The 27,174-nt window shown below is 44.6% G+C and overlaps 3 protein-coding genes and 1 long non-coding RNA gene across 4 annotated transcripts in view; 3 read left to right on the forward strand and 1 right to left on the reverse strand.

Moving 5' to 3' along the window:
* Positions 1–7,261: 7,261 nt before the first annotated feature.
* LOC144112695 (uncharacterized) lies at positions 7,262–13,560 on the reverse strand. Its single transcript, XM_077645521.1, has 2 exons — positions 12,744–13,560; positions 7,262–11,787 (listed from the first exon to the last, which is right to left on the reverse strand). The coding sequence occupies exons 1-2, from the start codon at positions 12,890–12,892 to the stop codon at positions 10,107–10,109; spliced, it is 1,830 nt and encodes a 609-aa protein (XP_077501647.1). The 5' UTR covers positions 12,893–13,560; the 3' UTR covers positions 7,262–10,106.
* A 4,151-nt stretch (positions 13,561–17,711) lies between these two features.
* LOC144128409 (uncharacterized) lies at positions 17,712–20,095 on the forward strand. The gene is made up of 6 exons (XM_077661825.1): positions 17,712–18,095; positions 18,659–18,871; positions 19,258–19,305; positions 19,366–19,425; positions 19,570–19,626; positions 19,881–20,095. Exons 2-6 carry the CDS (start codon positions 18,748–18,750, stop codon positions 20,093–20,095), a joined length of 504 nt encoding a protein of 167 aa, XP_077517951.1. The 5' UTR covers positions 17,712–18,095; positions 18,659–18,747.
* A 220-nt stretch (positions 20,096–20,315) lies between these two features.
* LOC144132321 (uncharacterized) lies at positions 20,316–21,723 on the forward strand. Its single transcript, XR_013314777.1, has 3 exons — positions 20,316–20,468; positions 21,159–21,281; positions 21,636–21,723. It is a non-coding gene; the product is annotated as an uncharacterized LOC144132321 (long non-coding RNA).
* Positions 21,724–22,489: 766 nt separating this feature from the next.
* Positions 22,490–27,174, forward strand: part of LOC144112696 (uncharacterized) — a 28,523-nt gene continuing 23,838 nt past the window's right edge. The window contains exons 1-2 of the mRNA XM_077645522.1: positions 22,490–22,951; positions 24,853–24,980. Coding sequence (XP_077501648.1) covers positions 22,500–22,951; positions 24,853–24,980 — 580 coding nt within the window. The 5' untranslated portion in view covers positions 22,490–22,499. The remainder of the gene's footprint in view (positions 22,952–24,852; positions 24,981–27,174) is intronic.

Below are 27,174 nucleotides of genomic sequence, written 5' to 3' on the forward strand. Positions count from 1 at the left end.
AGTATGATTACTGATGACATCATACCAGGTCACGTGACGATGTAATGCAGCGTCACACCAAGGCACGGTGTAATGCGACATCATACCAAGTTCCCCACCCACCCCCTAATCCGTGGTGTAGATCAAATCCCAGCAATGGCATCACTGGCTGACTGATCCCAGTGTGGTGGCAGTACTGCCAACTACATTCGCATCAAAATTTTAGCAACCGTACATCGTACAGCATTCCGGGTGGTGTCATTAGTCAAGTTGGAGGCTAGCTTGCGACAGGAGTTTGAACCGATGCATATGCACCTTCAGCAGTTGCATGTTTTAGGCAGCAGTTGAGGTGTCCACCAAGATGTCAAGATGTGAGAGCTACTGCGTCCTTTCCTTTCCTCAGAACAAATGCTTTCGCATTCCTTGACGTAAGCATGCAGACTTAAGTGGCCTCGAATTTTTCCAACCCTACTGTAGAGCTGGGTTGGAGTTACAGTTGAACCTAGGTATAATGAAGCTGGAGCGGTGTCGTAATTTCTTCATTATATCTGTATGTGACATTGGTTGCAACTGCAACATGCAAACAGCAGCCATTCTACCAACGGGTTTACCTGCATGCCACTGTGCACACCTAGGACGAAATGTGCATTGTGGCAGGTTTCAACAAGCACGTCGAGTGCCCGCGTTGTGGCTGATGGTACACCAGACGAAATACCGAAAAATGCGCTCTTCTAACTCAAATAGCCTATTTTTAAAAACTGTGTAAAGTCTTAGGTGAAACACCCTGTATATGTTGCGTGTGTGCACACTTGGTGACAGAAGAGACGAGAAGAAAGGCTCACTGTTATGGTAGAAACAACACCCCTTCACCTTTATTCCAAGTTGCGGTGGTTGCCAACAAAAATGGAAGACTTTCACCTTCATGCTCACGAGTTTACAGAACATCTGTTGTTTATTTTGTAAGCACGATAAAGGTCACTCACTCTTCCACACACGAGTTGATGTGATCGTCAGCACCAGCAGCATCAAATGCAATAGCTGACGCATTCCTTTCATTTGAGGAAGCAACGCTACAACCAGCCTTATAGTTCTCAAGAGGCGCTACTGAACTACGTCATGGATCCTCGAGTCGACATGGCTTTGCTTTGCTTTATCCGTTGATAAAAGACACCTTCATAAAATACAACACAGCAACATGCTCATGTGCTCCTGTAGAGAGGATTTTTTTTCGTTTGCTTCGTGTAAAGCACAGCTGCATCACGGGGCTCTTTCAGACCGGCGGTTTGAGGACATGGCTCCCAACTGGTGACGCAACTGCCTCCCGCAAGGGGGGAAACAGGCGCTAGTCAGCTACATAAGCTCGTACGTAGCAGCGGACGGTTGCAGTTCGGCAGCGGTGCACCTGGAACATGCACCTAATCTTTCTGCTCTTGCAGGCGAGATCTGCTCTGTATCCTATGCAATTACGTCCATCTAGTATGCACTGCTGCTGAACCAGACTGCCCGCATCGATTGTTGTTGTCCTTTGTTGATTGTTTGCAATGGCTAAGAAAGCAATGGAAGATTTGCACAACGAACTGAAAGACAAACTCGGAGAGATAAAGGAAACGCTAGAGAAGTTAAAGAATTTAAGAAGGACATTGGTGACCTCAAGGCTTTAAGAGAAGAGCTTCAAGCAGTGCTACACAAAAACAGTAACTTGAGGTCCCAAAACAAGAAACTGACTAAACAGCTAGAAGAGCTGTAACAGTACCAACGCTCTAATAATATTGAGATTAAAAGTATACCACATGATGATGACCCACTGGGAGCAGTAAAGAAGGTAGGCCAGCTTATTGACGAAGAGGTGGATGATGATGGCATTGATGCATGTCACATAGTACCTACTGCTAATCATGACCAGTTTAACATTGTAGTTCGCTTTGAGCAACGTAACAAGCGAAATGACTTTCTGGCAAAGGCAAAAAAAAAAACAATTCGACACCAAAAGGCTAGGTTTGCATGAGACTGGCGCACAACCAGTGTACGTCAGTTAACATTTGACTAGGCAAAACAAACAACTACTTAGAGCGACTATTAAAAACAAGAAGAACTCGGCTGGAAATTTGCATGGACTGCTGAGGGCAAAGTCGTCGCTAGAAAAGAGGAAGCTTCACCAGGTCTTCACCATAACCTGTACTGATGACACTGAAAAAATGAGAAACTAAACATGTTACTCGTGGGGACATAATTATGCTGTACAGCCATACAATGACTGTTTCAAGCATTGGTACCACCACTGTGTAAACTTTGATTTGTTACTTTTTACTGAAACCTGGTTAACAAAGAATGATAATCCGCCTCGGATCGTTGAGGGCTACAAATACCATGGCTGCACTCGAGAGCGCCGTGCTTGTCTCCTCCTCTTTCTTGTCCAGTTGTCTAGCGCTGTTTGAATTTTCTTGTTACCATGGGACACCAACTCGTCCAATCTGCCGTCCTTCTACAATCCACTCGTGGTGGAGGCATAGCCATCTATGTGAAGAAAAAACTTGTCCATGACGTCTTGCCAGAATGCACTTTTCTTGATGATGACATTGAAATCTCTGTATTTGCTTAAAAACGTATGTAGTGGTTGTTGTGTATTGACCCCCCTCTGGAAACAAGAATATTTTTTGCAGCAATAGCTACATTACGCTAGCACTTCGAGCCTTCAGCGTGGCACCCCTTGAGCTGCGTGGTCGCCCTTGAGCTCCGTGGCCGGCCTTGAGCTCCGTGGTGGTGCCGTGGCTGGTCACGTGGTGCGGAGCAGCTGCCGGCAGCGCGGCGCGCCACTGAAACCAAGTGAAGGGGGGGGGTGGGGTGGAGAGGGGGAGAGAGTGAATCCACGTTCAGGGACAAAGATGAAGAAGGAACGCCCAGCGAAACGGAGCGGCAAAAGACTGACTTTGAGCTAAGATTACCTGCTCAATCATGGTCATAGGTTTGTTATAATGGGTGATATGAATATTAATACTCTTGTCAATGATTCTCATACAAAAGAATTCAATAATGTCATCAGTTGCTATTCATGCACTAAACTTGTCACAAGTCCTACTTGCATTAAAAATCATATTGCGACATTATTGCATGTATATATCACAAACAACCCTGATAATTCATTTGCCGGCCTTCTAACATCGGATGTTAGTGATCATCTTCCTATGTTTTCTTTTCTTCCTTCTGTTGGGCAAAACCACAACAATAATCCTATGTCAATATCCTGTCGACAAATTATCATGATGTTTCTAGATTTCTTTCGGTCTCTCCTAATTGATATAAACTGGGAATTTGTTATGAATGAAGCAGGTGCCAACAACGCTTATACCTTATTTGCAGGAAAATTAAAAAACTGCTATGATAGATCCTTTCAGTTTAGAATTTGGAAGAAACACAGCAAGATAAGGAAACCTTGGGTTATGAAAGTCCTCTACAAAAAAATCGAGAACAAAATGTTTCATTCATTTCTGTGCAGCCGGGACCACCAAAAGCTTCTTGAACTCAAGAAATTTCGAAACCAACTTAATGGTGAACTCAAGAAAGCAAAAGTAGAATACTACGAAAAATTGTTTGCTCGTATTCAAAATGACCCTAGAAAAATTTGGCAAGAAGTTAACACTCTTAGATATGAACCTACTCGCAATCCTAATACCACTATTCCCCCAGCTAATACAAGTATGTCGTAATCTTTCATAGCAACAGCAGAACTAAATAGGCATTTGATAATTTCTGGTATGTATACCCCATCACAATATCATGTGCCAGACAAGTGTGCTACGACTGGAAAGGCCTAGCATTCCAAACTCTATAGTCATGGCTTCAGTCACCAAAACAAATAGAAAATGTAATTAAAAATCTGAAGAATGAAACTGCCGCTGTTTTTGATGATATTAAGGCACATCCCTCTAAGCATGTAGCTGACATTATAAGCCGACCTTTAACCCACATTATTAACCGCATGCTGGAAACTAGTACATTTCCCGATGAGCTTAAGATTGCCCATGTGTGCCCCGTTAGCAAAGGATGTGGTGAGGCCGCGATATGTAACTACAGGCCAATTTCTGTCCTCCCAGCTTTGTCCAAAGTGTTTGAGATTGTTATAAGCAAGCGTCTAACAAGTTTTATTGAGAAGTATAACATTATATCTGCTAATCAATATGGTTTCCGCAGAAACAAATATACCGAGGAAGCTTTACTAATTACCAAACATGAAATACTCTACAATATTGAAAATAAGTTTTCACACTTAGACTATTTCTTGACCCACGTAAAGCTTTTGATTCCGTTAACCATGAAATAATATTAACCAAAATTAGTAATTATGGCTTACACGGTGGTGTACTAGATTTGATGTGCAATTATCTCACTAATAGGTACCAGTACGTAAAATTCAACAATGATGTATTACCCAAACTAAATGTAATCAGTGGTGTCCCGCAAGGGTACAATTTTACTTAATCTTTATATATATATATATGACTTTTCTGATATACCAGATTCCCCTCATCTGATTATGTACACAGATGCTGCTAATGTATTTTTTGCATCTATTTTGCTTGCAAATCTAAAATGTACAGTGAATATTTGAAGAAACTTTCACCATGGTTGCATACAAATGGGCTAAAACTAAATATAAATAATACCAAATATATAATTTTTGCTCCAGTTAATAAACCTGTTGAAACAACCATTACATTATTTAATATTGAAATAGAACAAATAGTGACCCAGAAATTTTTCAGTGTGTAGTTGGAAAACAATCTATCATGGAACACACATGTAGACAAGCTGTGTTCAGAATTAAGTAAAATTGTTGGATGCCCTTGCATGCTTACAAACTTGATACCCCTCTGGTTAAAGAAAACATTATACTACACTATTTTATTCCTGATTATTATACTGCAGCCTAGTATGGGGTAAAAAAATTATGCTTGATTAGCCGTATTACAGGTGGTGGTAAAAACTTTATTTTCGTCAAAATTCATTCAAAGGTGCTCTTTTGTGGATCGAGTGGGGTCTCCATTGCGCTTACAGAAAAAAATTTTAAGAATGTTTGAAAGCTACACAGGTAGACCTCATGATTTACCAACTGAACCCCTCTTGCTAAATCCTTAAACCTTGTCGAATATACTACTATAAGCTAGCACAATTCATAAAAAAAAAAGCTATATCAGAATGTCGGGCTTAAGACACCAAGTCGGTACTGCTTACGCAAAGAAAGACTTAGAACAGCATGCATACGTACAAACTATGGCATGCAACACGTGAACAACCAAGTCCCCCTGCTCTTAAATAACCTAGGAAACAGGATTGATTTCAGGGCACGAATTTCAAAGAAGTCTTTAAGAATATTACTGCTGCAGAGTGAAATAATAAATGCTTAACTTTATAGTTTCTTTCCCCTTACGTTGCGTTCTTAGAATACGATCATTTAACTTTGTCTGAGCATGTGCTATGTGTATCAGATGCATTTAATATGCTTGTTCGTGCTTTTACAATTTCCTTTTCTGTTCAGTTTCAACGTTTGCCATCTGTACAAGATGTATATTTTTGTATGAAATATTATCCTGTCTGCCGTTGCAGCTCGATAGGACAGGAGCCCCCATCAGGCTGCGCCTTTACCTCCTGCTTTATTGAGTGTTTACCTGTACAACAAACCAATGAATAAACTTCAAACTACCATTAAGTAGAATAGCATCTAAATAAGAGAGGTTAGTAAGATATGTTTTGCTAAATAAAAACATTTAAGCCTTTCATTATTTGTCGTTTTCTTTCTAGCATTTACCCAATGAAATGAAATCATATGGAACACCTACATTATAGAAGAAAAAATTAAAGCAACATATGGTAATCACACTAGCCCAATGTCATAAAATATTGTGAATATTTTTTTTTTCCATTCCTGTTCTGTATTAAATTGTATTTGATGCTGACTACTGCATTTTCACTGTTCTAATCCAAACCGTTTTTTGCTGTTACTGCTGTTAATGTTCTTGTTCACACACATATTTTGCATTTGTATTGGCAGTTAACTTCAAAACACTGACTCTGTAATTGTTTTCTGGTCCATGTCACTGTATTTTGAATTTCTATGTACTTTATATATTTAACAAAGTGTTGCTGCTGCCTTTTACACATCCTTTACTCACAATCTGTATAGGAGGTCCCCCTGACAGTTCCGCAACCTTGGGACCTTATCCTGTATTTGGTAAATAAACTAAAACTGAAATAAACTGAAACACGGATGTAAAACAGTGCTAAGGAAATAACTGTTAGGCTTTCCCAAGCGCATGGAGCTTACACCTTTTAACACAGCGCAAAGGCAACCAGCAAGTACTGCAGTAACAAACAAAGAATCAGAAGCAGTTTTAAGCCTCTGGCAACAAAACAAGGATTTGGCTGCAATATGCTGTCACTTAGTTTTGAGTGGACTATGAAAAGCGGTCACGACATGCTTAAACCATTAACTATTGCCGCCTTGATCCTTACTGCAGATGCCTTCTTTAATATTCAAGCAGGCAGAAAACCTTGATCCTCTCGGTGTGTGCTCACTTGCTTTCAAAAGTTCACCCTCAGTCATCAAACACTGGCCAACATTTCATACACTGTTCACTAGAACCCAGCAAAATGTAATTCACAGCAAATGAATCATCAGTTAGAAATGTAGAGCTTAAGTCAAAAAACTAATTTTTCTGCAACTACTATTCCCTAATTCATAGCTATGCTTCTTACTGAAGTGCTTCCTAGTTTGCCATTTAATTTAAGAAAAAAAAAAACCCTTGGCGTACTTGCAGATATGAAATAGCCTTTTTCCTTCTGGATGATGTCTGGACGGCGCGAAAAGAACAAGGATGAACAAGGCACAAGAGCACAACAGGACAGGCGCCTTTTTCCTAACAGTCAGTCTTTGCACGGAGTCCTTAAAGGTATATAGACATTAAATTTTTGGACGCATGTTTTCTTTGCAACGATGCACAAGGCGTTTTTACACACGGATTGCCACGTGGTATTCGCGTATGAACGCTAAATAATTTACAAATTTCTCTCGTGCCTTGCCAGTTGCAGTTTCAACAGCCGAACAATGGCTGTGGCATCAAAGTTGCAAAGCCAGCCTGCCTCAAGAGCCAGAATGACAACATATGAAAAAGCAGCACATACTGCAATTTCTCCATACCTCACGTGATCTATACAGAACTTCTGACGTCACAGAGCTGTTGAAACCAAAACTAGAACAGCACGAGAGAAAAAAAAATGCATGCTGGAATGCATGAGAGAAACAGACCACCTGTGGTTCTTTAATGTGTGCCGAAATTGTACAGCAGCAGAGTACCTTTTACATTTGGCTTCCATTTAAAGACTAGCTAAATATACTGCCAGTACTGGTACCAGTACTGTAACAGCCACTGGCCGGAAACAGTACTCTAGAATTCACAAGGCTGGTTTCAAGAAACTAAAACTAGACTCTCCTCAACACAGCCTTCAACGTCCTCCCCCCCACCCCCCATTTATTTTTCAAAAGCTGGGCATGTGCTAGTATCATAGAGCATGTACTCACAAGCTTTGGGTAATCATGGAAGAATAATGCTGTCCACCAGTAGAACATTATATTAAAATATATAAATGAAATCTTCAGAACAAAAAGCAGCCTTTAAAGGCAGCTGCCATTTGATGTACAGCGTGTGTGAATAAATGCGTAGGTATAGCAGATTAAAAATTTTTGTGCAATATCCTCCACTGAAGCTTCTCAGACTTCAGCAGGCAGCAAGGTTTGTCTTGCAGAACGCCTATTCACATTCAGCCAGATTAAACATGACAAACCCCGATTGTATATTAGCACAAGAATTCTTTCAAAGAGGTGTACTGCTGTCTACTATAGGTACAAAGCATGCAAAGCTGTGTGCACAGCACTTGCATGCAGTAACCCAAAAAGAAAAATCATACTAAACAGACCATTATGATACAACCAACATAACTAATGTTTGAAGCGGCCAAAGAAAAGCACCAGTGCATTAATTTATCATTTACGTGGTTATCAAAGCACCACAAATGTGCCGCAATCTGTGCCCAATGCACTGTGCACACTTGAACTGCTCTCACATAACTAGCTTCAACCAACAACTGAGCAGCACTCCTCTACCCGAGACAAAAACCTTCCAAGTGAATACATTTTTTATTTTCAAGCAGTCGTACCTCCTGCACAATCTTTATACATTGAGATTACTTCTAAACCATACACACACACACATTCATACACGCATATGCACACAAAGAAGTCAAACCTCCCTGCACTGAGTGCTTGGGAGTCGACACTGCACACTGTCAGTGGAATCCGTCATGGCAACCTTCCAGGTCAGTGCAAGGCAAGAGACGCGCAGCATGAGTGACTTATATCCACCAAGGTCAACATCGTCATCACAGTAGGGGGCATCACACAATGCAACCGAGTCTGCTGCAGTCCAGCTGTTATGCACATGAGGACCACTGTCCGGCTGAGTTCAAGAACATTTCTGCTTGCAATGTCCACCATAACACCTGTTTCCAATGAACAACCAGTAACATACCAACACACACCAAAGAGACCAAAGCCAACCTGGTGTTTTCATGCACAAATAGTGGCACAAGTACCAACAGCAACCATACACATGAGATGGCACTTCTCAGTGGATGCTTGCTGGTCAGGTTCTCTCCAAAAATCCATTTCATAAATAACTGAACCATTCCTTTTGAACTAGCAGGTGAACAGTTTTGCTACAAGCAGCAGCTGCTACCACCAACAGGCAATTACGTTCATTTCTCAGTTTCAGTTTCAGAAGCCAATGATGCCACATGACCAATATGCTATCGCAGCTGAGGGATGGCTTGCTTTGGCACAGAAAAGGCCGGCCACGATCAGCTTAGCACAGGCTGTATACAGGATCGTCTGCGCAAAGTTGAAAAGTACTACCGGGTCGAAACGGGAGTTTGCTGCAGGCTTCTGGCAAGCTCATCATGTCCGAGTGCCCCCTGTGCCTGAGCAGACAGCCCCGAGGCAGATACTATGACAAAAACACAGGGCACTAATGCACTACAGACAATTTTCTTGACTGATGCCAGCATCTGATGGCAGTAGTGCATATTAGGGGGCACTGCCAGCATTTTCTGCAAGCTGTCTAAGCTCCCTGAAATGGTGCCCCAGACAGCTGCCGCATTGGCTGCTTTGGTTGTACTATTGCAGAAAAAATGCATACTTCGGGATACGCTGAACATGTTTTCTATAAAATCTAATGCACAACCTTCTTTTTACCATAGTGGCGACAAGTGGTTCTGGTGACAGACAATGACACTAGTTTGAGCACTGGGTTGTAAGTTACTGTATGATCATTTGGAGAATATGAAACACCAAAAGCAGTAATGTCACAGAATTAGACTACCATCAACACACAAATGCAAATGGCACAATCAAAGGCCTTCAAAGCTTAACGCACTTGAGAAATGGATGGTAATGCGCAAGCTTGCACAGACGTAAACTTGGCAGTCAAGAGTTACAAAGCAAGAAAAGAACGTCCAGACACCTGGTGAAAAGCAGAATACAGCACACAATGTATACGTTGAATGGGGTTTTACCCAAGAAAAGTTTAACTACATAAAGATATGAAAAGGCACTCGACATCCTCGCAAGAGCTTTGGGGAACGGCTGCAAGTGACATGAGATCCGCAGCAGGCTTTAGACTGCTCGGACCAGCAGGCCCACCGGAGAGGGGCAGCATCTACGTACTGCCAGTGAACGGCATATGCCCTCGTGACTAGAAACCACGGAACCTGCCCAGAGCCAGTGGCGCATTGTGATAAACGCTACTCCTCCGGCAAACAAAAATAGAGCCTATTTACACATATATATATATAACATATATTTATATATATATATATGTATGTATACTGTGATGATTCAAGATTACCCCTGAATCACGTTCATACCCTGTTATGCAGCGGACTTGTGAAGAGAATTCAGCAATGATTGCAGCCAAGTAGAAAAGTACATGGGAAGGGGAGGAGGGGGGGGGGGGGGGGGGGAGGGGTCAAAGAGTTCTCTTGAACAGCCTAACAAAGAGAAGGCTGGACTCAGACCGGGTTTAAAGCAAGGCTAAATCTGGTGGCAGTTCCTGGCAAGCAGCTGCCTCCAAGGTGGCCTGCCGTATGGCTTCTTTGTAGGGACCTCGCTTCTTCTTGTTGTAGCGAGTCTTGAAGTCATCGAGGAAGGGGCTCAGCTGGTGGCACGGCATGTAGGAAGAAGTCGAGGAGCCGTACCAAGCCACATGGGCCTGCTGGTTAACAGCAGCCCCATTGTCACGCTGTGACACACTCAGGGCAAGCACTTTGCCTGGCCACCATGGAAAGCCATGGATCTTGCCCCAAACTATGTCACCTACAGCCATTTCTCGGCCCCCATCAAGAGTGCAGCGCTTCACAGTGTGTGTGCTAATGCGCATCATCAGTGGCTTTACTTTGTCCATGTCGCGCATTGGGTCCAACTTGGGGAACTCGGGCACATCGCCACACTCGCTGCCTGAGCCACTGCTTGCTAGAAGATCATCGTACTTCGGGCTGCAACGCATGTACGCCTTGGCACCCAGGCGCCGCAAGCTGATAGATAGCTTATGTGAACGACCCTCTTCCAGGAAGGCTTCTGCTGGTGCTGCTGCTTCACTACCTTCCAGCCCATAACTGGGACTGTTCTCGACATCGTTCCGGGGTTCATCTGGTGGGGTCTCACGATGCCGTCGCTTGCGCTTCAGTTTGTGCTTGTGGTGCTTGACCTTGTGCTTTGCTAGGCTAGGCGAAGCTGGGGCTAGAAGAGGACCCTTGTGGTGGTCCCGGCGTGCCTTTTTGAGAGCCTTCTTGGCAGCCCGGGCACTGCTCGTGTCTCTAGGCCTCACAGGTGAACACTCTATGCTGCTGTCGCCATCAGTGTCACTGGCACCAGTAGACTGAAGCTTGGCTGGAATCTTAACGACTGTGCCTTTGCCTTGAGGATTGGCAAAAGAGATCTTGATCACAGGGCTGGTTTTTGTGAGGGCAGCTCGAACAGGAACAAGTTTGCTGTGTGGTGTCGCAAGCTCCATAGGGCCTGCACTTTGTGGAAGATCTTCGGTGTCATCACACTTACGCTTGCGCAAGATCATTCGGTTGACTGCTGGAGGCATTAGTGCAACAGCCTGGTACTCACTTTTGGATTGAAATTCTTCTGCTCCTGCCTGTGTTGGCAGCTGCGCATTCTTTAAGTCTAGGCTTTCAGCTACACTTGCGTACACAGCATGCTTCGGTCTGGGCGACTCCTCCGTGCGGGGAGAGGGTGATGTCTGTATGATCATTGTGTCATCATCATTCGCAACGCCAGTCTTTGAAGGAATACGTGCCGGAACATCCGGTTCACATTTGGATACAGGCACACAGCCAAGCGAGCTAAGTACAGGAGGCGACTCCTTCTTAATGCTTGCAAGTTGCACGTTTTCTGAATTTTCATTGCAGATGGCCCGGCAATGTGAGCAAAGCACCTGGCGTGGGCGCAGCCGACGCATGCGCACACTTTGGTCGCGGCTGTTGCGTCCTGTTGCTTTGCGAGATTTCGCCCAGGACCGACTAGACAGAGGGAGCTCTTCAGTGGACTTTTCTTGGAAGTAGGTGTGCCTCTGTCTTAATGCATGAAACTTGTCACCTTTTTCAACCACTGCATCGCCAAGGGTCTGTGTGCTGCTGCCCCTTTGATCCTGGCTTCCTAATGCACCCCACGGACTGATGCCAAACGGAATGTTCCTGAAACAAGCGGGAGATGTTACCACTCACAACACACAAACAACATGGGTGCAACACTCGCCGGTACACTAATGGGCATTGCAGCCCGAAAAGGATACGACAGCACAGCACGACACGAGGACGCTCATTTTCATAACTACACATCGCTACGTGTCCTGTTAACAAGCTGAGGGTAACAACGAAAACTAAACGAAAATGCAACTGCTCAAGTCCCCGGCGCATACACGCCTCTTAGTGCTGAGTAAATAATTGATAAGCAACGCAAAGCAAATCACCATGGTCAACGATTTCATTGCTTTTGCAGTGCGTATGAAAACATCCGAACAATAACAGGCGCCGCAGCGAAGGGCTCCGAATAATTTCGAACATGTTGGGTTTTCACAGAGCACCGAAATACCGACAAATCAGTAGCGCACACCGCGACACTGCGCATTAACGCTGTTCAATTCACCACTCTAAGCGTACGCAAATTTCGCAGAGAAAAACGCGTGGAGTTGAGTGTTTTGTTCACGCGCCCAGATATTTCGAAAGTACTAGCCACTGGCTATATTGGGCGTATTTGAATAAGACACACAAAGAAACCAATCGCTACTTAGTCAGTGCAAATAACGCTATGCACAGTACAATTAATGCAATCTGCCCGCTAAATAAAAAAAGGAACAAGCTATGCACGACGCATCAACGCAGTGCAGCCGCGAACAAGGCATGGAGTCCATGCATTGTGCATGCACAAGCTCAAAATGACCAAATTCTCAAATAACGACCGCACATCAATGATATTGGCATCAACAGGTCCGCAATAACACAGAGAAGTACTTTCTGGCAGTCAATTGCTTCTAAAATCGCGCTGTGCTGCGAAATTAGAGGCAACAGACAGCTAGCAACTAGGCCTACCTGGCCTCGTCACTTAGGAGGAAGCAGCCCCGGAGGGTTTTTACGAACGTCGATTTACTCACTTTTTGGTGACATCAAGCAGTGCGCCTTGGAAAACCTTACCGCTATAGTTAAAGGAAACTATAATAACGTCGATTAGAGCATCTTCTACCATAACTGATATTTTAGATCCCTTTAATAGTTTGCCATCGTCCTCTGCGGCGCCCGCCATCGCGATCAGTGAGCAGTTCGTTCCATGGGACTTGACACGGGCGACCACGCATGCGCACCGTGCGCATAGCCTGCCTCGCGAGCGTCTCGGCGTGCCTGCGAGAAATTCGAAGTTTTTCACGAAAAATACACTTTTTCTCGTCTGTTGTTGACCTCGAGATGGACTATGCGAGCAGCGTGCGAGTTTGGGCGGCGTCGCGGATGCCTAGCGTAGCCTTCATTCGCCTAGTTTTTTCTTGGTATGCGGCGATCGAATGTCATTGCGTCGGTGTGCATTTGATACGCTGCCTGCGGGGAAGGAGGCTGCGGGTGTTCTGTTCGCGTTTCGTGGCGTGCGTGATTGTCATTCCTGCCACTGTAGTTTGTTTCCGATTTTTCTTTATATATAGTGATGCGACTTTGCGGATTAATGAGTCACAGTAATTTGGGGCTGCTCTTAGCGGTCGGCTGTGGAGCAGTAAGGTATGCGTGAGTGGTGTAGACATGTTGGCTTCCCCGCGGCATTTGTGAAACGATGCGACGCCCTTTTCTGCGATGTTATCGCAGGCGTCGCAGGCGCGTGCGACTGCGCGCTTTCGAACATAATATTTAGAAAGATTTGCTTTTGCAGGTAATAATAAGTATTGCATGGTCTTGCTGCACTGTGGCTGCGTTTTCACAAAAGAAAAAAAAAATGTGCGTCAAAAAATATACGTGCGGTTGGTATGTGCGATACCAAGTGTTAGTTTTCGTGCAGTAACAGTTTGTGCATTGCTTCAGTGCATTGTGGTTGTCTCATTTTTTTGCCGCTTTCTCGTTGGGAAGTCGGCGATATTTGTACGCTCAGGGCTATGCAGAGCGACCTCCAACTGCGACTGTAATTTAAAAATAAACAAAACAAAAAAATCAAGTTTGCAAGTCGGCTGGAATACCCGACGTGCTGCAATTTGCGAGTTGCGCACTTGGCAGAGTGTGGAACATACTCAACTTCAGTTTTGTAACCTTTAATCACTTAGTTTTTGACCACAGAGAATGAAACTCTGCGATTATGCCGATGTGGGAACAGCGCTTTTGCATCGACTGCACGGCCTTCCCAATAGTAGAAGCGCAGCAAATCTTTTAAGCGCTATAGCTGCCCAATTGATTAATTGCGCGCATGACCTGGGTGACTTAATGGAGAGACCCGATCTTTAGCGCTCGAAGTAAGACAAGTGATCTGCGCTCTCATGTCGCCTTTGGCGATACGTGAATAATACCGTCGAAGCAAACGTATGAAGGTGCATGTGAATATTTCTCGGAGGCAATTTTAATTGGCTTCACTTCCGGAGCTGAAAAATTCAACTCGCTGCATGAAGCCAACACTCCTTTAAAGTTTCCTGGAGGAGTCTTTTTCGCGCCGTCATATAGTGTACTAATCTACATGAAATAGCGTCTTGAATAGTGCTTTTTTTTTTCTTTTTCACGCTTAATCATGGTTTCTGAAATTCTGTGTCTTCATTCTAAGAAGCGCATTTATAGAGCGTACTCGTGCACTTTTCGCCAGCTATATCCGATATGCTCGGCCGCACTTCATTTGAACTGTTCCCGAAAGCTATTCTCTGGTGCCTATATATAGTGTGGTCACAATGCATACACTATAGCCTCCACGAAATTTGCCAGAGGTGGTGCCCTCAGAAGATACAACACGAGTGCACATCGAATGGCATGAGGTGTGTACGGCGCATCAAATATACCAATTGTTTCACTTAAGATGTTCTGAAATATTTAAAAATATATATCGTTATTGTGGACCGACAAATTTTGGTTATGCCCACGAGTTGCGAGCGCAGGCACGGAGGCAGAATTTTTTTCCGGGAGGGGCCCGGGGGAGGGCGCAGTATCTGTCTCGTATATCGTTGGACACCGAACCGCGCATAAGGCAAGTTATAATGCAGGGAGTGAGAGAAGGAAGAAAGAGGTGCCGTAGTGGAGGGCTCCGGAATAATTTCGACCACCTGGGGATCTTTAACGTGCACTGATATCGCACAGCACACGGGCGCCTTAGCGTTTTGCCTCCATAAACACGCCGCGGTCGGGTTCTAACCCGGGAACTCCGGTCCCGACCGCGGCGGCTGCGTTCGCAAAGGCGCCCGTGTGCTGTGCGATATGTTAGTGCACGTTAAAGATGCACAGGTGGTCTAAATTATCCGGAGACCTCCACTACGGCACGTCTTGCTTCCTTTCTTTTCTCAGACCCTCCGTTATCCCTTACTGCGCGGTTCGGGTGTGCTCTGAGATATGAGACAGATGCTGCGCCATTTCTTTACCCCGAAAACCAATTTCCTTTCCGGTGCAGCCGTACCTCGCAAACCAATTGTGCGCCGATTTTAGGTGCTGTGGTAAGGTGGGAGTTTGGCCCAAGGGCGAATAAGACCAAAGATCGTCAGGACACTCTAAAAAAAATTGGAGGACACTCAAGCTTCGTCTTTAAGAGTGAGACGCGACAGCGTGTTGCAGCGTTGCCAAGGGGTGCACGGAACGCCATCGCCCGTTCGGCGCGACGCGTGGCCCGTTGGACAATTTAAGGACGACTGCCTCAGATATCTCGGTGGACACCCGAACCGGGCCGTAAGGGAAGGAAAATGAAATTAAAATTGGTTCTAAGGAAAGGAAATGACGCCTCGGCTGTCTCACAATTCTCGCTGGGCACCCGTGCCACGCCGTAAAGGAAGGAAAATTCCTTCCCTTACGGCGCGGTTCAGGTGTCCACCCAGATGCCATTTCTCGCTCACGGCCAACGCTGACGACACCGGCTTTTCTGCGACACGAGCTCCTTCACGCTGTTGCGTTAAAAACTGCGTTCATAAACGGTTTCCCGCTCAAAAATGCTTTTGTCCAGAATTCCTGGGTATATATGTAAGCTCCTAGCTGGTATTTTATTTTGTGAGCTCGAGATCTCTTGGGCGCGTGTTGGTCAGAGTTCCTCGCTTCCGATGCATTTTCATCGCATTCCACACGTACTGCATGCTCTCTATCGTATTTCTTATCAAGGGCACGCCCACGTTACCTCTTCTGCACCCGCCGCAGTGGCTCTCTCTCTCTTTATAGCGTTCCGACGCCAGATATCTCACCCCGGCCGCGTTTCCATGGAGGCGAAGTGCAAAAAATCCAGAGGGCAAACACTCGGTTCGAATGCCTGTCGCGAGCTAGCGCCTCCAACCTGACTAAGAGACGTATGCTATGTGCAACGAGAGATCATTCATATGACACCATCCGCAACGGTGTACAACGAACGAACGCTTGCGTCACAATTTGAGTGACTGACTGATGTTGCTGAGAGGAAGTAGGAAAAGGAAAGAGTACGGGCCTGCCTACTGGCTCAAGCCGAGCCAGGCTCGCTGCCCCGTGCTGAAAGTAGGAGACTTAAAGGATAGAAGGGAAAGATAGATATAAAAGGCGCCGCGCGCTAATAGGCCCCGGGCCGATCCTGGAGGCAGTGCAATACCGGCCGACCCGTGCCCGAGTGCGTCTATAGCACTCCGTCATATTCCAAAAATAAGTTTAATATCTTGGGTTCAGGGACCAGCAGCAGATATTAAATCAGGTGGATAGAAAATTGCTTTTTGAGGAAAGGAAATGGCATACTAGCTGTCTCATATCTGGGTGGACCCCTCAACCGCGCCTTAAGGGAAGAGGTAAAGAGTCTGGGAAGATATACAACTGAAGGTGCATATTTCGTCGGTTCGAATCCCTGTCGCAAGCTAGCCTCAAACTTGTCTACAGTCGAATGCAACTCAAGAACGAAGCGGGCCTGCCCAGTCGTGACCAGCAAGATCTTCTACTACGTTCCCTACCTTTGTGCTACGAAACAACTCGAGACATGAATCGACACCATCATTAGAAAGGGTACAAAGCGAGCACTGGACCTCCCAATGGTCACATCCAACACTAAGTTGTCGGCGTTGGGGGTGCTCAATTACGGGAGGCCCACCTCATGAACCAGTATACGTGACTCTCGCAGACGGCATCCAGGCGCCGCCTGCTAGACCGCTTGCACATCCAACACGAGTGCACTCCAGTGGATTCCAGAGCTATCGCGTCACAACCTCTTGGTCCTTCCACTCTTGCGCAACATGGACACGCAGACACACGAAGGCAGACAAGAGGCACGCGCTCTGGCCCTCCAACACCAACACGGATCCAACCAGGCTATATGTAGTACTATGTTGACGTGGCAGGGCCATCGCCTATTAGATTCTATACGGCTGCCATAGTTCACCAGGACCAACACGTTAACGGCCTCTCATATCGAGCTCCAAATCCATTGCAAGCCGAGGAGGTAGCCATTGCGCTTGCCTCCTCGGACCCGAATTCGAAGGTAATCATCACAGATTCGCGTTTAGCCTGCAAACACTACCTGCCTGGCGAGGTTTCACCTTTAGCTTACCATATATTCCAAAGCTGGCAGTAAGGAAATCGGACCCTTCACCCAAACGCATAGTTTGGACTCCGGGACATCAGGGCCTTAGAGGTAACTAGGCTGCAGACGCGGCTGCCCGAGCGCATACCCACCAGACACCTCACCCAGGCTCCTCCGGCTCAGAGGTTAGGCAACCGCTTCTGCGGTTCAGGGAAATTCTGCAATTCTATTGTGAATGCCATCAACTTAGCATGAACTTAGGGAAACAACAGAGATCAGGTACAATTGTGGGTCACAGAAGACATGTGCTATTGGCCAAAGGCAAAGCAGGAAAGGCTAAAGAAGTTAATAAAGGAGCAAGCAGAGCCACACGAGGATTGGCAACGGCACCAAGTCATCGTAAAGGGAATATTCTGTGAGTTGGAAACTTTTATTATTTCATTAGGACTTTGTTAGGATTCACTTTTGTGTGCCCTTGCTTTTGTGCCTAGAACACATTACATTTCATTATTTGCTGCTAACGAGAGAAAGCACCTCATGTTGCCTGTGTGTTAATTGTTGTCACTGTTTATAGCACTAGTGTGCTGTAGTGTTAAGGTGCGCTAAACAGGATTCTGAGCTTCTCCTTTTACTGCGGGAGCTCGATCTACATGCTCTGTGCATTCTTAGAAACTTGGAATTATTGTCCTGTGCAGTCAACTTCCATATTAAATCGTGTTAAACGTCCAGGCTTCTGCCTTTTTTTTTTTAACTGGCCACCGAGAGTAGGAAGAGTCGCATGGCGGCTTGCCGCTCGGCCATCGATGGAGTGAGCTGCAAAAGCAGGGTACGTGCATATTTTTATTTCCGTGCGCCTAATTTGCTGCCATGTTGTCTGCGACTGAAACTATTTATTCACGGAAACTTAAAAACAAAATAAAAGCGAAATCGAGACTGTCACATGACTAGCTGAAAGGCATTCCACACATTGATTAACTCCTCTTACTCTCGATGGTCAGCTGAAAAAAAAAAAATGGCAGGAGCCGGGACGTTTAATCCAATTTAATAGGGAAATCGGTTACACGGGATAACAAATCATTCGAAGTTTCTACGAATGCTTGGAGCGTATAGATTGTGTTCCCACGGTAAAAAGACGAGCTCAGAATCCTCTTTAGCTCACCTTAACGCTAAGTGCTATGAACATGACAACACACACATGCAGTGTTTTCTTTCTTTAGCAGGAAATAATCTTGTTCAGTTATGTGCAGCAAGTATTAAGCATTTAGGCTTGCCACTGTTTCTGCCTAATCTGCCTTAGAAAAACCTCCTTTTTGTATTTAATGACAGTCTTTATAAAGGGACAGCCGTTCTTCAGAATGGCTAAATAATTTCATTTTTCATGTTATCCAGCCTCATATGATTTGGCTAGATTGAAGCTGACTAGGAGCCAGTTCACATCGGACCTGTCTTCAGCTGAAGATGAGAGTTGAAGGCGACGAATGAGACCCCATCGCTATATATCCAAGTCGAACTTTGAAGACGACGGGCAGCGAAAAAGTCCAAGAAAGGACCATCAGTTCTACCCAGCACCTCCAAGTGACTTTCCTTCCTCTACTCTTTCAGGTCAGTGGTAAGGTTTAAATTAACTGAACTTTAAAGGGTTGCATAATTAGGGTGATTATTCGGAACTGTTATTGGTTCCACTGTCATTAAAATGCACACTTCATATCTGCTTGTACTCTACGATGTCAGTGCACGTTTAAGGACCCCGGGTGGTTGAAATTTCCGGAGCCTTTCACTACGGTGTCTCTTATAGCCCATAGCCTGAGTCGCTTTGGGACGTTAAACCCCCATAACCCAATCATATCTTCTTGCCATTGAGTTTCATGCATGGTCTTCTACTCTTCCAGTTCCAGGATAAGAAATATGCACTCATTTCCACACACCAGCGCAGTTACTTGTTATGAAGCATGACCAGAACTTACAATTTTCGACCTTTTCATTTTCAGATTGCATTGCCTTGGCCAAACCAATGTTGACAGCTCCAGAAACAACAGGTATAAAGGGTAAAATTGTTATTAGAGGTTGAGAGCTAACCATGTCTTGGTTATTTCTAGCACACGGAGCAACACAAGATCATGGGGAGGACATGGCAGATCTTTTGATTCCGCAACAAGGTATCACCTTTTGAATATTTAACCACTGTTGTCATAGGCTTAAAGGAGTAAGCCTTGAAAGGTGCAGTAACATGCACAAGTTTTGCGTGTAGTGCTGCAAATTCTTGACACTCGAGGTAATTTGGTCTTGATTTTTTCTAACAGCATATGCGACGCCTAATCAAGGACAGTCCACAGCAGCTCCAGCTATTCCAGAACGAGGTATCGTCACTGTGAATATTTAGCCACAGTTTTTTTGGTAATGGTTGAAGCTTAGTGTAAACATTGTCACATAGCAAGGCATTTTAAATGCATATAAGGTTAAGTGCCAAGCAGTTGATCTGATATTTCTGCCCTTTTTTTTCTTATGAACTGCGTCAGTTTTACTGGTGTAAACATTTGTTTTGATATGCTTTGTCATTGATGGCAACTGTATTCGCTCTTAGTCATATGTTCTTGTTGTGTTTTGCTGTCAGAGTTCCAAAGGCAAGTTATGAGGCAGCTGCAGGTCATCCGCCTCATAGTGGAGCAAAACAGGGACACACTGGAGAACATGCTAGGGTCAAGAAAAGAAGAGGAGGCAGCGCTGACACTGGTGTGCCAACCGTTTGATGACCTCCAGGAATGGAGGGTTTTTGACAACACTATCCCAGATGTTAAGGATCAACTGGTAAGTGCTAAGCATTGTTAATGTGGTGTTTGATAAGGGGCTACTTTTGATTTCCGAGATATGCTAGTTGGAACTTGTTGAACTGGATAATTTAGAGGCATAGAACTTTTCTGTAGAAAATCTGTCGCATGAGCAACTTTTTTTTTTTACAAAGAAAGCTCGAAAAAGGCATAATATAAATAAACCTCAAGTTCTTTCAGCAAGACATTTCATTGGATGCATTTTTTTTTTCAGCTAAGGGAACTGAAATCTCTCGGTGGAGAAAATGTTGCCGTTTCTACAAGAAACATTCTGAACTATCTGATGAAAAACTGTGTGGCCAAGAACTACAGTTGGATAGGAAATAAAGGAAAAGATAAATTTTCTATTCTCAACGTGACACCACTGATAGTTTGTAAGTACTTCTCCAGAATTTTTCAAAGATATCAGATTGTAATGCTGTCCTGCATCAACCTCTTAACCTTCTAGAGTCTTGGAAGACATAAATAGAGCTTCATTGTTTCTTTCTACAGCACTTTGAATTATCTATTTTGGCAAAATCTTTCTCCAAAAACTTGCTGTCGTGAGAAATTAAAAGCAAGTACAGAGATGTCATTTGCACATTGAGTGATTGCATGGCGTCTTTTAAATCTGCAAAAGGTTTTCTTTATATAGTATTGCAGAGCTAGAGGCAATCGATTCTTAAAAGGTACATAAAACAACTCTTTCCATACCTTCATCGCAAAATCAGTTGCTGCTTTGCCATTTTTGTCAAAGTGTTATTTTGGGAAAGGTTAGGCTGGCTCTTCTTTATTCAGTTGTTCAATACGTAAGCTTGTTGTTTTGGACACTTGCACACATGCGGGCAAGCCTGTTCACCTTTTCTTAGATTTTTTTGTAACTAGCCTATAAAGCTCTCCCCTGTCCTTTCTTGCCGTCGCTTCCCTCTGTATTTATTGCTATGCTCTCCCTGTTCCTTTATTTCCACCGGCTGTAGGTCAGGTGCGTGAGACATTAGAAAGTAATTGCGTGGGTGGCAACATCATCTCATTCGTATTTTTGTCATAATAAACCACCACTGCTACTGCTGTTGTATTTGTTTCAGTGGCTGCAAGGTCAAACATGCGGTATGCTGCCACAGTGGACGATGTCCAAAATGTTATAAAGAAATGGCTGCAACACGCTCCATGCCAGCTTAAACAGCAACAGGAAAGGCTTGCAACATAAGGTACAGAAATTTAACCGCTATTTTGCACAAAGAGGTGTGCATACATACCAGACACCTGAAAATCAGACTTTCAATCTTAATTGAAAAAGAAATGAATGCAAGTGACCTAACTGTCTCTGTTACAGTGACAACACATGGATTTTTTTGCTTTTCTTTAACTGTGGGCATCCTAATAGGCATATTCTCTTGTCACATAAAGGCTGTAGACCTTCATTTCTTTTTTCACAGTTAGCTTTCAGAAAACTTTCTTTTGTGCATGCTGAGTTTTTATTTTGCTGCTGTGAACGTTTATTTTCTGTCGTCTATCACTTCCCAAATGCCTCGCTCATTCACTTTATCTTTCTTATTTTCCAGGAGGTGCAGATGTGAATGGCAGTCTGTGAAGAGGACTTGCTTCAGAAATTTGAGGCATTTTTTTTAAAAATAAAATTATAATATTCTACGCTGTGTTTGTTGCTCAACAGCTATCCCTAGCTATGGAAAAAATGCATGCATGTACATCTTAGTAATGTCCATGCAATGTCCAGAGATTGATTTGGTAACACCTTATAGACATATCATAATGAATGTCCATGTGGACATCCACTGTGAGGCAATAGGGACATCTCTGGAAGACCCAATGGACCAATTCTGGGTAATCATGGAGATCCTCTGCACATTAAATATTTTGAGGGGTGCATTATATGGATATCTCTTGGATTTAATATGGTTGTCTGAATAGGTAAGCACAGGGCATTCTTTATAGTTGCCTTGTCACCCTTGCAGCAATCTGCACGATGAGTTGACTGAATGTGCTGGTGTGCATATCACAACTGCTCGGTCCGGTCCTTCAAAATTGCTCTTTTTAGGTTGTTTGTTATTGAAAAGCTTCAACAAAGATCGAAACACATTAGACAAACGTTTGTGTAGCGTATCAGTAACGTTAGAAAAAAATGACATCAAGAGCATTGAATTAACACTTGACTGAAAGAAATAACGTTCTTATAACGTTTTGGTGCTACCTGGGCTATACGGGACGGAAAACAACTCCGTGTAGCATTGTGACCCTTTCAGCACATTCGGCTGTCTGCGTCACAAAGATTAAATTCAGCATTCATGCCAGCCAAAAGAAATTTGGAGCAGTAATTTCTTGTCGATTAAAAATACCGCACGACGCGACCACTGCCCGCCCCTCCTATGCGCGTTGCTGTCACGCGCTGCGCATACGCCCGCGAACGCATGAATCACAGCGCGGACTGCATGGTAGCGGTTGGCAGCCGGCGACGGACGCAGCCGTCATACGAGTCGGCCGCTTTTCTATTTCTATTATTTCGCCCGACCACCGTCTGGAGTCGCGGCGGTAGTTGTCTCTGCTCCATGGTTGTGATCCTGGTGCGTTTTGCCGGTACGAACGCACTCGGCGCGGAGAGCGGCTATAAGATGGCAGCGATGGAGATTGTGCCGAAAGAGTCCTCCAGCAAGCAGCGGTCTCGAACTCGCACGACTAATTGGGGCGACGTTGAGACATTACAGCTCATAGAGCTGTGGCATTCGTTCCGCCATGACCTCCAGCTGACGAAAAAGCGTCGGCCCATCTTCGAGCAGATGAGTGTACACATGAAAAGCTTGGGTTTCAAGCGGGACGCCAACGAGATCCAAGGAAGGATCACAAACCTCGCCTATTTGTACAGGTCAGTCCGCTACAATTGCCGCTGCACTGCCCGCGCACATCGAAGCTGTTCCAATCTCAGCTTCGTAGCGCGGACCGGCCGCGCGAGCCGAACATTCCTGACCCGTACGCGTCCCTCTTTCCCCTGAATGTCACCTGTCATATTCCTGGCTCGGTGTAGCGTCTCATCTTTAGTGCGACGTGATTCTCAATTCATGGGGCTATTTTGACCTTCGATCTTAACGTATATGTGTATATATGGGAGGCTGCTCATTTTCGGCCAGTTCGTCTAAACGAAACGCCGACTGGGTCGCAGTTTCCGTGGTGTGTAGTACCACCGGGTGTTTTCTTTCTGACGGTTTGCACCAATTTAAGTCGTTCCATTTTCGACGCGTTCGATCCCTGAAGTGGAATTTGACGCGTTCGATCGATTGGAGTGGAATTTGCGCGCTTCGCAGCGCTGTTGATTGAGTCACTCTTCTTGTAGGAGGTACGGCCGCATTGTGAAATTGTTTTGCTTCTCGGCGCGTCTGCTGTCATTTGCGCGTCGCGGCTCGAACTCTATGCAGAAATAGCGTCGTCGAGAAATGTTTCGTTTGGCGAAGCTACATTTGCGGGGCACAGGGATTTGCTGCTGTCATGTGCTGTTTTGCAAGCCACGAGTGCCGCATTAAGTTCAGATTTAAGATCCTCTTGATGTCATGCGTGCGATGCGTCTACTGCAGTTCGTTGGCTGTCTAAGTGGTTTTCGTGTTGAACGTATTTTCGCTTTGCAGTTCGAACTGGCAAAGCGAACTGGCAAAGCGTAATTACGTTCTTTCTAGCGCAAGAGACAAGGGCTAAGAGAGAAGACCACGAACGCCGGCGTTCGAGTGCGAACGCCGGCAACGCCGGCGTTCGAGTGAACTGGCAAAGCGAAAATTGTCGCTAAGGGTAGACAGCTGGGCTAGTTGGTTGTTTGCATTATTATGGAACATGGTACGTACCAGCGCAAGTGCGCTGGTGCCATGTTCCATAATAACGAAAACTGTGTTTATTTCTGTCACGTTTCCTGGGCACTTGGCTGCATGTGTACGGCCGCCTTGCCAGGTGCAGAGAGCTGAGAGTGTAACTGATTTATGCCCATTTCAAGCTGGTATAGCAACTCGTTTCAACCAATTTGTGGGGGTTCTGACAGGTATACAATGGTCCTTCAGGCCGTTTAGAGGTAGTGTTATTTATACTTCAGCAGACATTGAGTATATACCTTTTGTATCTTCATGCAGTTAAATGAACTTTGCAGAGGAGAAAATATTTATCTCGGATCAGCTTTTCAAGCTGGATTATAGTGGAGTGCCTCAGGCAAGCTTGGACAGGGACAGAGTGAAACTGACTGCTTTCAGCTGAGCATTGTGCCACGAGACAGCCGGAATTACTTTCACCGTTGTAGATGAGTCTCTTCCATAAAGTAATCTGGTGTGCATCAGTGTGCTGCCAAGTGTCTGTAATGTCAGTGTCTATTTTTGTAACCCAGTACAAGGAGTGAAGTCCTGCTGTGATGCACTATAAGCGCAGATTCTTTGGAAAAAAATTATATGGATAAAGTCATTTCTTGTGACTGTTAGTGTGTCTATGGATCTCACATCAGTCCTTTTCGAGGGTTCTCTGATAACTGTTGCAAAATTTAGAATAAAAACTTCAACTTAGAATAAAACTTAGAATGGTGGAAAACTTCAACCACTGCTGAGCCAGTGACAGACACTTTTTGTTCCCTGTTATTTACACTCTGCTGTGTTTCTGTGCATATCTGTGCATATTTTTTGGTTCTCTTCTTTTGAAATTTTATTTTTTAATTCTCCGGTTTAGTTTTTGTTTCAGTGTTTGCAGGTGAGACCTTGAGTGTATGTAGCTTTTTTAAACATTATGTCCCCCTTTCCATTGCAGGCGTGAAGGCAAGCTACGGCTCGAAAACCCATTGCGAGGTCCTTGGAAATTCTGGGACAGCGTGCATAGGATACTTCGGGATGAACCATCTCGTCGCGCACCTGTTCAAGCTCGGCAAATTCTACCAAGTACACTTCTCTTTTAAACATTTCATGCTTATTTTTGTGTATATTTATTTATATTTTTATACTTCAAATTAATCAGCTGTGCATGGGCAAGCTTCTGAGCATGCTTGACAGAAGAAGGCTGACTGAAATGCCTCTAATACCCCTGTCACACAGGCACTTGTAAGGCCTTAGGAATTAAGGTCCTTTGCCCCAAAGGCGCGCGACGCGCATCTACATGGCAAAGCGTCGAGACCTTTGAGAAAAAGGTCCGTAGCCGCAAAAGCGGCCGTCAGCGGCCTTAAAGTTGCTTGAAGGAGCAACCCAGGCGGCAGCGCCAGCTAGCGAGCTCAAAGAATTTAAAATTGACGCAATTTTTAGTTTTTAAAGCGTAAAAAAATATCTAATTTATCTTATTCAATGGTTAATTTTGCGTTACAGTGCACTTAACCGTAGAAGAGGCTATGACTTAAGACATCTACACTGCTAAGAAAGGACTTGGAACGCTTTTCAGCAGCCGCATCGACACACACGTGCTTGCGCTTCTCGCTTTGCTGTTTTTCCTTCGTTTGCTCTTCATGGCAATTACACACTTCGTACTAACGTCTTGCAATTCGTTGTTCATGATTACGGCAGCACGCTAACCAGGCACAACCTAATTTCTTTGAAATACGCACAAGGACATAAGCAACAAAGCACGCTTCTCACACACAACGAGGAGCAGAATGGAAAAGTGCGCCTACCGTGATCTGACCAGGAATGGTGAAAAAAAAAAAAAAGAAACTTTTGTTTAAAAATATCTGTTTCTTACCGTCAGAACGCTCGTTTATTATCGTGATAGCTACTTTTTGCAACATAAACAAAAGAACTCTTATCCTCTTAGCTGAAGTGCTACCGTCTGCTCTAATTTCATAATGTTACTAGCGCCGCTTCACACACAGCGGCGACTTTTGGCATTCACGGAGGCCGCGTTCTAGCTCCTTTGGATTTGCCGTGTAGCAGCGCCGCTGCTCCTTTTCGGTTTTCCTCCTTTAGTGCAATAAGACAACTTTGCGGTAAAGGCCACGAAGAAGTCCCGTGTGACAAGGGGTATAAGAACTGATCTGCCCAAAAGATAGGAGTTGATGGTTATTAATGGTATACTTTTTACAGTGAAAACTGTTACATGGAGCCGTCCCTGGTGGATTCACAGCGTATACCATCAACATCTGGTCACGTGACCAGCGCTAGGCACGTGACCGTGTGCCTGTTGCTGTCTCTGCAGTAGCCCAGATTGCCATACAATCTGTAGGTCTTAGACTTCACTGTTGGTCTTGGCCATTTGCAAAAGGCAGGCGGCAGCACAGCAGTAGCTTTCATTCACTTTAGCATAGAGGTGTGCGAATATTGAATTTTTGAATAGCACATCGAATGTCCTCATATTCAATCTGCTCAATGAATCAAATACTCCATGTTCATAATTATTCGAAATGAATCAAATTTGTTAAGTTTTCAAATAGTTGTTTTTGAATAGTTATAATTGGCACGAATTTTAAATAAGGCATGTTGTAATTTTATCCAACGACTATTTCAAAAACAGGGCCCACTCCAATACCGCATAGCAGCTGCCATGATTGGTCTGCACTAAATGGCTCAGTGCCGAGGCGTGGCGTCGCGTGGCATTCGTGTAGCATCGCTCGTATGGCTTCCAAGATTGGGTGATCAAGCAGAGCCCATGCAGGCTGAGCAAGCTAGCAGATCCTGCCTTGATGCCTGCCCTCTTGAGTCACTGACTCATACATACCTCTCGCCTCTGTAATCTACTGAGATGTGGCACTAGCTTATTTGCTGCCCACTTAGTTACTAAAATTTGCTTTTGTAATAGGTATGAGATGAAGCGCATAGATTTATTATAGTGACATCATGTTGCCTACCCCCCTAGTGGAGATCAGTATTGTGTCTTTTGACAGTTATAGCTATACCTCCTTCATTTATAGTGCCACACTGCAGCGTTGCTAGTTGCTCTCAGCTGTGTCGCACAATTATTTGTTATATGCGAAAGTTCGAAAACTAAACATTTTGACCGATTTGCCTGTCTGGTTGGGTTTGAAGACTTATAATAAACTGCACATCTCCAACCAAAATTTTAACTTTAACCCAACGTTTCGAAGCCAACTCGGCTCCTTCATCAGGGGTGACTGAGGGCAATGTCGGCTTCGAAACGTTGGGTTAAAGTTAA

Source organism: Amblyomma americanum, chromosome 1, assembly GCF_052857255.1.
Source record: "Amblyomma americanum isolate KBUSLIRL-KWMA chromosome 1, ASM5285725v1, whole genome shotgun sequence".
NCBI lineage: Eukaryota > Metazoa > Arthropoda > Arachnida > Ixodida > Ixodidae > Amblyomma > Amblyomma americanum.